At 39.5% G+C, this 14,986-nt stretch overlaps 1 protein-coding gene across 5 annotated transcripts in view; it reads right to left on the bottom strand.

Annotated features, from left to right (window-relative positions):
* Window positions 1-14,602, bottom strand: part of LOC122564985 (outer dense fiber protein 2-like) — a 32,193-nt gene extending 17,591 nt beyond the window's left edge. The window contains exons 1-9 of one of the 5 annotated variants that reach the window (XR_006316053.1): window positions 14,225-14,295; window positions 10,814-10,927; window positions 10,227-10,346; window positions 8,741-8,911; window positions 7,639-7,826; window positions 3,243-3,372; window positions 1,808-1,939; window positions 977-1,051; window positions 136-207 (exon numbers count right to left, since the gene is read on the bottom strand). Coding sequence is in view for 4 of the 5 variants with exons in the window: in XM_043720575.1 (XP_043576510.1) it covers window positions 136-207; window positions 977-1,051; window positions 1,808-1,939; window positions 3,243-3,372; window positions 7,639-7,826; window positions 8,741-8,911; window positions 10,227-10,346; window positions 10,814-10,927; window positions 14,225-14,236 (1,014 nt within the window). In the remaining variant the exon portion in view is untranslated. Of the gene's footprint in view, window positions 1-135; window positions 208-976; window positions 1,052-1,807; window positions 1,940-3,242; window positions 3,373-7,638; window positions 7,827-8,740; window positions 8,912-10,226; window positions 10,347-10,813; window positions 10,928-13,368; window positions 13,391-14,224; window positions 14,300-14,580 lie in introns of those variants that run through there. The other 4 variants (XM_043720572.1, XM_043720575.1, XM_043720571.1 and 1 more) reach the window with 4 other exon arrangements.
* Between the last annotated feature and the right edge of the window lie 384 nt (window positions 14,603-14,986).

Genomic DNA, 14,986 nt, shown 5'->3' with positions numbered 1-14,986 from the left:
TGAAAATCACAAAGGTAAGTGGACATTTTTCAATATGATTATTGTCGGACAGATCTGTGTTGATGGTAATCGGACATTCTGGTTTATTTCATTTTCATTATGTTAATTTACCCCACCCCTTCAGTGCACACTCACCTTTTCTGTTCGATACTGAACATGGAGCTGGTCGATCTGATTTTCAACTTCCTGCAGTTTCATGGACAAGCGCTAAAAATATTAAATACAAATTAAGATTTCAGAATAGCCATGTCTCTTGTCGACCCTTGTATGTTATGTGATACAAATGAAGGGATTATCAGTTTCCCTTGAGGTTCTTGTATGACGCAGTTAAAGTGATTCCATTTAAATATTACATATACCTCTATACGCATATCCTTTTTCTTGGTGCAACATCCATTTTGTGCAATTTTGCTCTTGTGAAATGCCTTGGGATATTTTGCTATTTTAGAGGTACTGAGTAAATGAAAGTTGTGGCATTATACTTTTAGTGTGAACTAACAGTCGGTTTTATTATCCTTGTTCTATAGGAATTCTCTATAGGAATCCTTTTCCTGGTCCAATTAAGCACTCCTCATATCTTGACAGCTCCTTGAATATGGAAGACAAGACATCTGAAACTCATTCTTGCACGCATGACCAAATGCCCAAAAGATTATCTAATGGTGCAGTTCATGAAAACTCTGTTTTATTTCACCCAATACAACCATTACTGACAGTGTAGAGACAGTCACCTATTTACAAACGTCCGACACATGAATCCTCTTATCTACGAAAGAGATTCCATATAGGGGTATATTAACATTAATTTTAAAGATCCACATTGGACGATTGCTTGTACTTATGAATGGCAGTTTTGCATTGTACTGTATTGTGTTCCGGCTTGCATACGAATCGACTTACGAACATACTTAAGAATGGAAATAGAATGGTCCCACGAGGCACACTCCATCACCAAACTGCAAACAACTCCACTTACTGCATTTTCTGCTTCTGACTGAGCCAGTTTTTCAAGAAGTGCTTCCTTTTGCTCAAACAGTCTCAAGGCATCAGTCTATTAAAAAGAAAAAAAAGGGACCTCAACAACAGACCTTCGCTGAACCACACAATACCTTAATAAATGGCCCAATGCCATTATTGTTTGAAATTATTAGCCTGTGATCAACATATTTACAACAGATGATAAAAACAACCACTTGTATTCATTTAAAAGTTAAATTCTATCAGGTTCTGAAAGCTCAGAATTAAACTAAATAGACTTTTATTTCTATAACATTTTTCATGAGCCAAGCATGTCCCAAAGCACTTTTTATCCAATGTAGCACTTTTGAAATGTATTCACTGTAGTAGCATAGGAAACAAGGCAGCCAATATTTGAAGAACAAGCTACCAGACAAGATAACCAATTTGAGATTATATATAAGCACAGATTTTAAATAATCACTCTTTACATATACTGCTGTATTGCCAGCATTTTCTGCTTTTCTTTCTAATTTCCAGTATCCATACTATTCTGCTTTTAAATAAAACAAAGTTTGGGAGAAGATTTGTAGCTCGGGTGCTTGTTGTTGTGGTCCCGTTCGCCGAGCTGGGAATTTGTGTTGCTGACGTTTCATCCCCTGTCTAGGTGACATCCTCAGTGCTTGGGAGCCTCCTGTGAAGTGCTTCTGTGATGTTTCCTCCGGCATTTAAATAAAACAATTTTGCGATATTGACTGAGGGTTAAATCTTGGTCAGCATACCGGGGAGCTTTTTATAAAAATTAAGTGCAACAAAATTAAAAGTCATCCAGAGCTCATTAAAACCTCACCTCCTGAGAGTGCTGCTCCTTCAGTAACTGCCGAACCACTCGATTTGTCGCATCAAAAGTTTCCAGTTTCTGCAATAGCAATTCCTTCTGCCGATGTAGCAAGTTACTTTCTGATGTAGCTATTGGCTTCTCCTTTAAACATAAAGGAAATTAAGTTTACAGGTACTATAGCTTAGCATGGAAATATGGAAGAGCAATTCATTTGGAGGGAGAGACCCGGTGAGAAAGCGTGTCTTCTTGTTCTTCAAGAAATACATCAGGTCACCCTCTTATATAGTCCCTACATTACAAACTACTTCAATACTGACTGTGGAGTGTTTTGAGACATCTAGTGACCCTGAAAGACACTATTTGAAAGTCCTTTTTTTATACCTTTCAGTTCTTCCTTTCCTTTCCCATCCCTATTGTCATTGCAAATTTCTAATGTTGACTGACAAAATCAAAATTGCTTCCAACAGTTTCTTGGCAAAAATCAACAGCAGACTAGTACTCAAATGTTCACATGAAGTAGTCAAATTTACAGTGAAAATAAATTATCCTGCCATAGGTAGGCACAATATCTACAGTAACGTGGTAACTTGAGGACTATTAGTACATTTAGTTCTGCCTTTCAAAACTGTGTGTCATGTGTAACTCACTTGATGTTTTTGAGTTTTTTAATGGAATGACAGTGAAGGTGGTGTAGTTGATGTCTATGTGGACTTCTAGGAGATGTTTGTCAGAGTACCACAGATTGGGATAGTTGGTAGGATTGGGTAGGGGCAGCATGGATATTGCATTAGCTGGGAATAGAAACAGGAAAATGTGCTCGAGCACCTTATTTTTGGGATTGGAAGGGGCTACCAGTGAAATTTTCCAAGATTCAGTTAGAACACTGCTAAAGTTGGTGTACATCAATGCCTTGCTTTTGTGGGTTGCAGGGCAACTATTTCATTCTGAAGACAACATGAAACTTGAAAGTATAGTTATGAGCGAGGAAGACAATGGTAAGACTTGGAAGCAAATGGATGCATTGATGGGCACATGGTAAATGCAATTAAACACAAACTATGGAGGGGATGCATTTTGTTGAGCAGACTGTGAAAACACAATACATGCTAAATGATAAAATTTTAAAGGAGTTCAAGAAGAGAGATAACGGGGGCTGTTTGTGCACATCTCCAAATGATGACAGGACAGATTAACGAAGCAGATTCCAATACGTAGAATTCTTAGTGTGGAAAGAGGCCATTCAGCCCATAAAGTTCACACCAACAAAAAATATGAAAGATTGTGGCAAAATCATTACCTTTCCGTCCATCAATTTCATTTCAGGTATTAAGCATTGCAAGTATCCACTAGTAACATGGGCAAGTCAGATTGGCAGAAATTAACCACAAAAGAAAAAGACAGCAAAGCAGAAGTAAGAAAGGTAAAAGAAAAAAATGATACTCACCATGCGTAACTTACTAATGGCACTGCGCAGGGCTGCAACCTGTTTGGCTGCAGCTGCCCCGTCCATTTCAGCCTCCACCATCATTTTCAACAGGGTGCCCTTATCTTTTCGCCAGTGTTTCTTCTCCAAGCTGTGAGCAGTGAGGATTTTGAAGGCATTTTGAATAATATCAAAATTAAGGAAGACAGAATAGTGTATATTATGCAGAAATTAAACAAAGACTTTCCATTTTCTGAAAAACGAACTGTGTAGTAGCTAATTACTGAAAAGGTAATATGGGATGACAAGTGAAGATCAATATTAGAGAAATAGGGAGGTTTATGCGGCAAATCATGGCAGAAACATTGGTCAGGGAAGGAAATGAAAGCGAGTTTGAGGTAACAATGGCACATGGAAGAATTGCAGTCATGAAAGGAAGGTCTTAGGAGTAAATGGGATTTAAAGAATCAAGATCGTGGGCTTTGTTTTCAGAGTTGAACTTGGCACAACAAGATGAAGATCAGAATGCCAGAGAAATACAATCAATCAAATAAATCAGTCAGTGTCAAAATCAAAAGCTACTGTTTTAGGAGAAAGGAAAAATGTAGGAGAGCAGAAAACAACATAAGAATATACAGCATCAGAAAACATAGTTGCATCCAATCAGCTGCCTTCAGTCTCTAGAATTAAGACATACTACAATCATAGTTATTGTTGAATTGTCAAAGGGGAGCAGATTTCCTAGTGGTCTTATCACTGACATGTTAAATGTTCTGGGGACCTGGGTTCGGAATTCTGCCACCAGATGGTGGAATTCAAATTCAATAAACATCTGGAATTAAAAGAGTCTAATGATGACTATGAATACATTGTTGATTGTCGGAAAATCCCATCTGGTTCACTTTTGTCCTTTAGGGAAGGAAACAGCCATCCTTACCAGAGTCTGGCCCACACATGACTCCAGATCCACAGCAATGCGGTTGACCCTTAACAACTGGAGACGGGCCATAAACATTGGCCTAGCAAGTGATGCCCTCATCCCGTGATGAATAAAAAAAAAGGAATTAAAAAAAGAAGAATTCTATTGCACTTAATCAAAAATACGCACAGATCAATGTAACACTTGTTACAAACTCAATTAATTTTTCAGTTCTATGGCCTTTATACAGGACAGGTCCCTAACTGCCAACTGTATTACCACTGCATACTACTGAGAGAGCTTGAGTAATCTGTTAGTATCCCCAAATAGCTACATTGTGGAATATTATTTAGGTTATATTGTCCAATGGTCAATATTCTTTCCTCATTATTTTGTTTTTTCCAATCAGGTTTCCAGGCCTGTCACAGTGCAGAAAAGGCAAAATAGACAGCCTTTTGACTGTAGCAAAGGTGGAGCATTGCTGAAAATTCCTCTCCATCCTTCTCGACTGGTCTTCAGCTTTTGACACAATTGGCCACATCAGGGCAGCACAGTGGCACTGTGGTTAGCACTGCTGCCTCACAGCGCCAGAGACCCGGATTCGATTCCAGCCTCAGGCGACAGTCTGTGTGGAGTTTGCACGTTCTCCCTGTGTCTACGTGGGTTTCCTCCGGGTGCACTGGTTTCCTCCCACAGTCCAAAGATGTGCGGGTTAGGTAAATTGGCCATGCTAAATTGCCAGTGTGTTCATGGATGTGTTGGTTAGATGCATTAGTCAGGGGAAATGTAGAGTAGGGAAATTGTTCTGGGTGGGTTACTCTTCAGAGGGTCGGTGTGTACTTGTTGGGCTGAAAAGGCATGTTTACACACTGTAGGGATTCTATGACTTCTATGATTATCCTCCAGCAGCTCTTCACTGATGCCAGGTGAGTAAGGTTTCTCCCATGTGGTCCCATTCGTACCTAATTTCAGCCAGATAATTACTTGCAATAGCTTCTCTTTCTGTTCATGCGGTGTTCCCTCTACTGCTTCCAAGGATCTATGCTTGACCCCACCCATTTCTTATCTCCTACCCTTTGGTGACATCATTCAAAAGCACGACATTGGTGGTATCCATACATACATTGACAAAAACCAGGCTACTTCACGAACATCTCTAGATTTCTCTACAGCTGCCATTTTATGAGATTTCTTATTCAATAAAGATACTGAATAAGCACAGTCACTCACTCCAGGAAGGCCAAGCTATTGTCTTCAGTTGTTGCCCTACTCCCTAGCTACGTAAAAATCCTCGTCTGACTTAAATTAGCAATTTGTCACTGTGATTATGCACACTGGTCCTAGACACTCCCACAAGGGGAAACAATTTCTTCACTTCTACCTCATTAAGCCCCGAAGAATCTTGTATGTTTCAATAAGGTTACCTCTCATTTTTCTACACTCCAATGAGTACCGACCTAAATCAGGTCGGACTTCTCCTGGTAGTGTGATATAACAAAAATAAATCAGTTGGTAATCGAAACTTGCAGAACTGGATTGGAAACTTATCAAAATCAAAGAAAATATTACCCGGGGTGATGATGCAGCAAAACTCCTATGGTGTCCACCAGTCTAAAGACTTGAAATGTGCCATTGGACACATGTTGTCTCTCAATGGACACCCAAGCATAGATTCAACCACAGAACAGGGCAGTGGGGAACTATGACTCTTTCCGTAGTCAAATTGAAGCTGATTTTAGTTACTTGTTTAGTTTCAATCAACATGCTCAGATATATTGTGACACACCTCTGTGGCATGTGGGACTTGAACCCAAATCTTCCGGCCTGGATGAGACGACACTACCACTGTGCCACAAGAACCACCCCTCCCCTTCACAATGTTCTAAGCATGGTCTAATTGAACAGTTTTAGCATAGCTTTCCTATTTTTAATCCTCCATTCCCTTTAAAGGGAAGTTCAACATTCCTTATTGCCCACTAGTTTGCTCGCATTTTGAGATTTGTGCATGCGGACACCCAAGTTCATCTATTCTGCAGTCTTTCACCATTTCAATAACATTCAGCTCCTCGATTCTTCCTTCCAAAGTGCATAATCCCCTTTTTCCAACAAATGCTAACAACGTTGGTGTCATATTTAACCCCAAAATTACCCTCAGTCGTAACGTCACTCAAAATGCATACTCCCAACTCTAACATCATCTGCCTTGTCCCTGCTCTGCTGCTGAAATCCTCATTCATGCCTTTATCATCTCTGGATTTGGCTACTTCAATTCATTCCTGGCTGGCGTCATGTTCTGTGGTGTAAAATCTTGATACTATTTAAAATTCTGCTGCTCATGTATTAATTTCAGCTAATTCCCATTCCATCTGATGCTCAATCTTGCTGATTTACACTGGTTGCAGGATAAGCAACATCTTCAATTTTCATCCTTGTTTCCAAATTGTTCTACATCCTCCCCATCTCTAACCTCCTCTAATTACACCCACTCAAGAAATCTGTGCTCATCTAGTCTGCTCTCTTGAGCTTCTCCAAATTTAATCACTCTACCATTAGCAACCATCTCTTTAGCTGTTGAGGCTGTAAAATTCCCTATATATTTGTGCCTCTCTCCCTCACTTTCCTACTTTAAGGTATGCCTTAAAACTACTTTTAGACCAAGCTGTTGATTATTTGACCCAATATCTGGCTCAGTGTTATACTTTATTTTATAATGGCTCTTGACGTACCTTGGAATTTCCTACATTAAAAGGGCAATATTTATACCTGTTGGTGTTATTTGTTGATGTTAGATCACATTTGTCAGTCAGTCCATCCCAGTACTTCTGTATCTGGCAAGCCTGTTTTCTGCTGTTTGCACAACCTCCCATTTGGGATCATTTGCAAACTTGGGGTTTCATTTCTTAAACTACTCTCATCATTTGATACGTTGCAAATAACAGCAGTTGCTGCACTGATACTTAAAACACTGCATGTATTCTACATCCGTGTTGAATCAGCCCCAGAGTTTTCTTGACTGGGCAATTTCCAATTAATTTCATGAGCATTCTACCAATATTAGTGAACCTCTTGTTGAGAGTCTGAAAAGCTTTGCTGAAATCTAATTAACATCACGTCTGCAAGTATTTTTATTATGCCCTTGAAAGAACACAACTGATCTAAAAGCAAGCATGATTTATGTCCCATGGGTTGTGCTGATGTTCCATTATTGTTTTTTGTAATGGAAAAGAAAATCAGGGTTGTGTTTTTGTCTATAACAAATTTCATCCACAATGTCTTCCTTTTGGACACCTCAATTGTTCAGCAATTTCACAAACAGCCTTACGAATTGACTGAATTCACGAGGACAACTAATCAGTTCTCAGCCAGGATGACTAAGTTGTCGAACTACATGTATCTTTTGCTTTAAGGCAACACGTGTGGACTCAAGTGTTGAAGCAGGCTGCACAAAAGGAGAGTGTTAGTAAAAGTCAAGGAGAAAATTAGTTAAAAATTCTGTACCAGAAAATATCTGGATCCTCTTTCATCATTTCAAGGTCTCTTTGAAGTAGCTCATTCTTGTGCTCTGTAAGAACTAGCTCCTTGGTGACTTCTGCTAATTCCTCTTCTTTCTCTTCAATCAATCGCTTGGATGCATTCAATTCCTCCTTTCGCTGCTCCAGCAGGTGATTTTTCTTCCTCAGTTCAATCTACAAATTCAATTACCACAATTAGGATTCTCATGCAACAATGTTGAGGAAATTATCAGGATCATTTGAGGGCTTCAGGAGAATAACTAATGAAAAAGACATACAGGTAACTGAGCTTATTTTTGCCGCAGATTTTTAAAAGAAATCAGAGATTTGCCTTAATTCCCACTCTAAGCTACACAAAGGATCTGAGAAGTATTGAACAATCAAATGACGACTTTAAAATGAAAAACTGAATCAACCCCAATCAAGAAGTGCAATTGAAAATACATCTGTTTAATTTTGTCAAGGAGCAGACAACAGGATTCAACTCATACAAATTAACTCTTATCTCAGTCAGAACATTATGGTTTCAAGTCCAACTCTTAAAACATAACTTGAGGGGGTCCATAATGGTTAGATCTGCCAGCTATCAGATAAAGCAACAAACTTAAATAAAACAATGAACTGCAAACATTGGAGATCTGAAACACACAAAAACAGAAGTTGCTGGAGGAACTCAGTATGTCTGGCAGCTGTGGAGAGTTAAAGTTATGTTTTCAAACCCTTCTAGGTTTCTTCAGCAATGTCTGTTTTCATAAAGGTATCTAACTTGTTAGCTTGTTTCAATTTGCATCAAAGATCCTGTTGTATTATTTAAAGGGCATCCAGGACAACACTCCTTCTTCATTCTTCAAGATGACAAAAATAAATTGTCAGTCATTCATTTAATTTTCTTACAACATCATACAAACAGTAATTAAGATATAAAAATGCAATTCAACGTGCCTCATTTTGCATAACTTTCATAACCTTCTGAGATTTGACAAATGCAAAGGTATGAAGATGTTGAATTGTTAGAGTTAATGGCATAAAGCTCATATTCCTCACCATTTAAAAAAAACATTCTGTACACGAACTTTGCTAAAGCTTACTTCATTTTTTAGTGATCCCACTTGATTCATAAGACAATCAATTTTCTCTTCATACTCATTCATCTTTTCATGTATAGCTTCCTCATCATCTGTGGAGAGATCACTCAAGTGAAGTGTTGAATGGAACTTCTGAGTGTCAACTGGAGTTATATCTAAACGATGAGTTGGGCCCTGGAACAAAAGTTGTATTAAAGCAACATTTACTGTGTAGTTATCAGTCCCATGCTTGATGTAAGAACATGTCAAAAAATCATGATGATTATCATTATTTCTGGGCCTTCACATAGTAAAACATCTCTCAGCACTTCACAGAAGAATTTTAAAGAAAAATATGACACCAAACCACCAACGGTCAAAATCTGTCAAATAGGTAGGTTTCAAAGAGCATCTTAAAGGATGAAAGACAGGTGGAGAAATTTAGGAAGGGAATTATAGAGCTTAGGGGATGCGTATCTGAAGCATATTAACAATTATGGAGCACAAAGAACAACTCAAAAAGCCAGAGTTGAAAAGAATGGAACATCAGAGATTCATGGGGCTTGAGAAGTCTATAGAGATTGTGTAGTGACCGGAATTAGGTGGATCTTGCTTACTACGAGGTCCTCGATTGGGGTTGTTAACCTGGCCAATCTGGAAGCCCCGGTCAAACAATACAAGCAGGGGATTTAGAATACCCTCAGTTCAGACACTGACTCTGAGCTGACTGATTACAGCAAGTATACTTTGCACAAATAAATAAAGCATGACTTGGTGATGGAATATCAACCTCTGTACAGCTATTTCAGATAGGGAGGAACAAGGCCATGAGAGATTTGAAAAAAAAGGAGACTTTTAAATTCAAAACTTTGCTTGATCAGGAGTAAATGAGCACAAGGGCATTAAATGAACAGAACTTGGCAAGTTATGGATGTCAACAAGTTTAAAGAGAATAAGCTGAAACTTTATTGCTGGAACAGCACAGCAGGTCAGGCAGCATCTAGCGAACAGAAGATTCGACGTTTCGGGCACATGCCCTTCTTCAGGAATGAGCAGAGAGTGTTCAGCAGGAGAAGATAAAAGGTAGGGAGGTGGGAAGCTGACCAGAGGTAGTAGTGATGGCAAGTTCAGTATCACATGTTTCAGATTTATACCATATTCTATGAACATCTGTGTGCCACTGTGAGTAGGAATCACAATAGAACCGAATCCATAATACAAAACTAAGTACAGCCAAAGAATAAAAGCAAAACACTGCATATGCTGGAAACCTGAAATGATAACAAAAAATGGCTGAAAAACTCAGCAGGTCTGGCAGCACCTACGGTGTGAGGCACAGAGTCAATGTTTTGAATCTAAAAGCTGTCCTTGGAAGAAAACAAAAGTTCCGAAGATGAGTATTTGGACTCAAACATAAATACTGTTTTTGTTGCTCCACGGATGCTTCAGAACTGCTGAGATTCTCCAACATTTATTATTTTTTATGTGCAAACAAATCTTTGGTACAAACCTCCCATTTGTAGCCAACATCCCTTACTGATGTTTTGCCTGGTGGAATCCATGGGACCTTGGGTTTGACCTTACTGGTTTCTCGTAGATTGCCACATTCCCAGGCTCCTTTCAACTTTTGCTACATATTGAAAGGATAAAGTCAAATGGTGAAATATCTGGTCTCACTTAAACGTCTTTTTTTTTGAACAGCAACTCTTTAGAAATTGCAATCAAATTTCAGTCAAATAAACAAAATGCAAATAAACAAAACTAACCACCAGTGCTTTATCAGAGGCTCACTGATGATGTTACCTAGTATGGTGACAAAATGTCTGAAAATGAACCTTCCAGCTCAGCAAGCAAACTTACATCCAGAACATTAACCTAAGCTACAATTCTTCTCAAAACTCAACAAAATGCAATTTCTGTCACTTAAATTAATGAAACTCAAATTTATGTTACTTGCATTAACAAAGGGACAGGTTGGGAAAGAAGAGGAGAACAGATGCAGAACTTTACTTAAGTGGAGGAAGCATGCAAATGCACAATGTGAGAGGCACAGACAGACATTATTTTAAAATTTACAAGAGTCTACTCAGTGATTACTTGAACTTTCTTTGCTGGCCTTGGGCTCTTTTTAACATGGACATGGACAGGGGTGGTTTCATCAACATGCACATGGAGCAGAGGAGACGATCTGGTTTTCATTTCTCTTCTCAGCTGACCCAAAAGGAAGACGAAAAAATCCAAATTACTTCATCAGTTCAAAGAATTGAAGGCATTTATAACAAAAAAGTTATACTGTATGGAAGAAAACACAATGAAACAATAATATAATTACAACTGGATGACTCAGTCAGATTCAGGCAGGCCATGCTAACAGATTACACAATTGATAAAGTCTATTTTCTTCACAATCCCAAAAGGATCAGTTTGCACCTAAACCGATTAACAGGTTGCTACATACTACTAACCCACTCTGAACTGACTGGAGCTTCCCCCAACTTTAGAATGGAAATTCCCTTGTACACTTTTCATGCTATAGTTATACTAGTTACCTTCTACTTTCTTAAAAATTTCTTTTCATTACAGCCTATGTTTCATCAAGCATCTGTTATTTAAAGAAGAATGACAATAGGACATTATAAATAAAAAAGAAAACCTATATCCAATTATCCCTGCATTCTAATTCTTGGATTGTATTTAGTCTTGGCTTCTTGTATAAATATTGCAGTAAATGGGCTAGTTAACTAAAAATAAAAAACATTTTCTGCCAATTCTTCTAAATCTGAAACTTTCTAACATTTTCAGAATCTACTTTGAACCAACTTTGACTATTCCCCTATAGAAAATTGTTGCTCTTTTCATCTTAAAGAATTTCACCAATGGATCGAGGGTTGAGTTATGAAAGCAGGTTGCAGAAACTTGCTTTTATTTCATTAAGCATAGAAGATTGAGAGACAGTCTGATCAAGGTGTTTAAAATATCAAAATGATTTGATTGAGTAGACACTGCAAAATGTTCTCCTCTGCTGGGAAAATCAAGCTAAGGGAGATAATCTTAAGACGGAGGCAAGGCTATTCAAGAATGACCTTGCTTGATGTATTAATCCTAAATGACATCTCAACATGGTACAGTTCAGTTTAAAAACTCTTACATTGTGGGAACATCTTCCCAATCCCCAAAATGGATAATAATTCAACTTGTTGTTGAATTAAAAGTTTTAATATTTTGTTCTCTCAAACACAGTCACAGCTTTTCAATTAAAGCATCAACATTTCAAAACCCATTTATCAAATATTAAAATTACAACCTTTCCATCTGTAATTCCAAATCAAAACATTTCATTCAAACAAATTATTGATTCACTACAAATCATATTAATGTTTTCTTTATGCTATATACCATTTCTAAATCAATATCTTACTTAGCTGGAATTCAGCTTTTAAAGGATTCTGTAATTTTCAAGTCACATAATTATTTTTGGAGAAAGTGAGGACTGCAGATGTTGGAGATCAGAGTTGAAAAGTGTGGTGCTGGAAAAGTACAGCAGGTCAGGCAGCATCAGGGAACTAGAGAGTCCGAAGTTTCAGGCATAAGCCCTTCATCAGGAAGGACTTATGCCTGCAACATTGACTCTCCTGCTCCTTTCATGCTGCCTGACCTGCTGTATTTTTCCAGCTCCACACTTTTTGATAATCATTTTTGTTTACTAGGCATACTCAAAACCACGTTCCATCTATACAAAGTTTCCAATATAAATTAAGATTTAAAATCAAGGTGAACTACATTGCAGGGAAATACTCTTTTTAGCCAAACATGGGCTCTCCTCAACAGCATACATTCTAAGATGACACTCCAGTGCTGTACAAAAAGGAGCATTCATTATCAGAGGCGCCACCATTTGGAAAAAGGGTTGGAGGTTTTGTTCACCTTTTCCATAGAAGAACAAGATTTGTTCAGCCAGCCAGAATGTGGCAAGGGGGTTGGAGTCAAGATGAAGCACATTTAAACAGTAAGGGAAATACTGACATTTCTGGTCCAGGTTCCAAGAAGTGAACCATACGGATAGAGAAGAATGAAGACAAATGTTGAATGACAGTTATCCGAAGTTAGGGAAGGGTGTGGTGATAGTGGTTGGTTGGGTTCTCCAAAGGAACGTTGTTTGACCTCAAAACAACAGGGTCAGGTTAGATCAATATGGGTCCACTAAAGCCATTGCATGTGGTGAACGTAATCAAATTGCACCTCATGCCAGGAATATGGAGTTTGGAAATAGGAGGGAATATGTTTGGATGGGTATATGAATAGGAAGGGTTTGGAGGGATATGGGCCGGGTGCTGGCAGGTGGGTCTAGATTGGGTTGGAATATCTGGTCGGCATGGACGGGTTGGACCGAAGGGTCTGTTTCCATGCTGTACATCTCTATGACTCTATGTGTTAATGTTGAGGCCAATGTTTATCACTCGACAATATGTAAGGGAAAAAGTGACATAAAATAATGTCACTATATTAGTAATCTGGAGGCCCAAGCATACGCTTTGGGCTAACAACAGTTGCTGGAATTTAAGTTTAGTTAATAAATCTTGAACTGAAAGCTGATCTCAGTAACAATCATCATTCACCATTGCACTTTAAGGTAGAAAATCTGCCATCCTTACCCAATGTGGCCTACTTGGGACCCAAGTGACCAACTTGGAGAGAATACAGTAAGGAATACTTTGGCATGGGAAACGTCATGAATGGATCAGGAGAGGCTTAGTGAGCTTGAAAGTAATACAATAAACCTGTGAGAGCCGGTGGTGGGGAGCTAGTCAAGCTGAGTAAGGGGATTATCAGGGGGATAGTACAATGCACACATCCAATTACATACCAAACTATACAAACCGCAGAGATTTAAGGTATAGGGTCAAACAGCATCCTGCAAACGACTTGCCTCAAATACAAGACAACCGTCATAATATCCAGAACAGGAGGTCACCTTGATTGTGACTCCAGACCTATGCCAATCTGTTTGACTCTCAACTGTCTTCTAAAATGGCCAGGGGAGCCATTATGTTCAAGAGTAATTAGGAATAGCAAATGCTAGAGTCAGTTTTTATAATACAAATGAAAGCTCAACCCTGTCCAAACTAACCATCAGGTACTTACCTATTCTAAAGTAAAAACCGAAAATAAACTTATGATCTGAGGAAGGGTCACACGTTAACTCTGATTTCCCTCCACAGATGTTGCCAGACGGAGTTTTTCCAGCATTTACATGTTCTAATTCAATATTACAGCATGGAAACTCTAAGTGCCATGATATTCAAGTGCTCATCGGAGTGTTATCTCACATGTGCAACCTTACATTGGTCCTGCGTCGCTGGTATACTGGTATCATTGAAGATTTCTATGCTTGCGGCCCGGGTTCGATTCCCGGCAGGCGCATTTTAACACCAAACAATTCAACAAAAGGACTTTTTAGGGATCCAATATGCCTCCCTCTGAGCCGGGAGGCCTGGGTTCAAGACTCACCTGCACTAACATCTCTGCACAGGATGATGACAAAAATAATTAAACGTCCAAGGGGTCCCTGCCTCCACTACCCTTTCAAATCAGTGTCCCAGACAACCCACCACCCTTCGCAGAAACACCCATATGCCACAAGAATAATTTATTTTAGATTTTTAAAAGTTCTGCCAGCAGCTGGACTGGGATCTTGCCGTGCACAAAAATGGCCGCCAGGTTTCTCTCTCCCCCCCCCTTCTCTCATAACAACTGTTACTGCGCCCCTTCCTTGTCCGGTTTTCCACGGGTGACGGTGGGGGGTCGTAACCCGGCCTGTTTGCTGCCCTTGTACCGGCTGACAGCCTCCATGCCCGGCTCCTTACCATACGAAGCGCCTGTTACTAGAGTTTGCTGTGCTCCCCGGTCCCCTCCACGACCCTCACGTCACTTCCGGACGCGCTCTCCCTGCGTCCGATTGGTGCATTCGAATCCCACCAACGGCCTTTGCTCGGCTCCCATTGGCCCTTCAGTTGACCCCTCCCCCAACACACACACACCTCCATTGTCGGCCCGGATGCCCTTCCGGGTGACTGCCGCCGCTGGGTCACCATGGCAACCGATTCACATCCACACCCTCGTTGGCTGGACCTCAGAGACACAGCACAGCTTTATGAGCCCCCGGGTATGGAATATAAGAGAAGGAAGACTATGTTTGCATTGAAATATACGATGCTGGGGAGGGAATAGTGTCATTGAGATGTACAACACGGAAACAGACCCTTTGGTCCA

This window comes from Chiloscyllium plagiosum, chromosome 30, assembly GCF_004010195.1.
Source record: "Chiloscyllium plagiosum isolate BGI_BamShark_2017 chromosome 30, ASM401019v2, whole genome shotgun sequence".
Lineage (NCBI taxonomy): Eukaryota > Metazoa > Chordata > Chondrichthyes > Orectolobiformes > Hemiscylliidae > Chiloscyllium > Chiloscyllium plagiosum.
The sequence above is the reverse complement of the archived record's forward strand: the minus strand, read 5'-3'. Positions and strand labels throughout refer to the sequence as shown.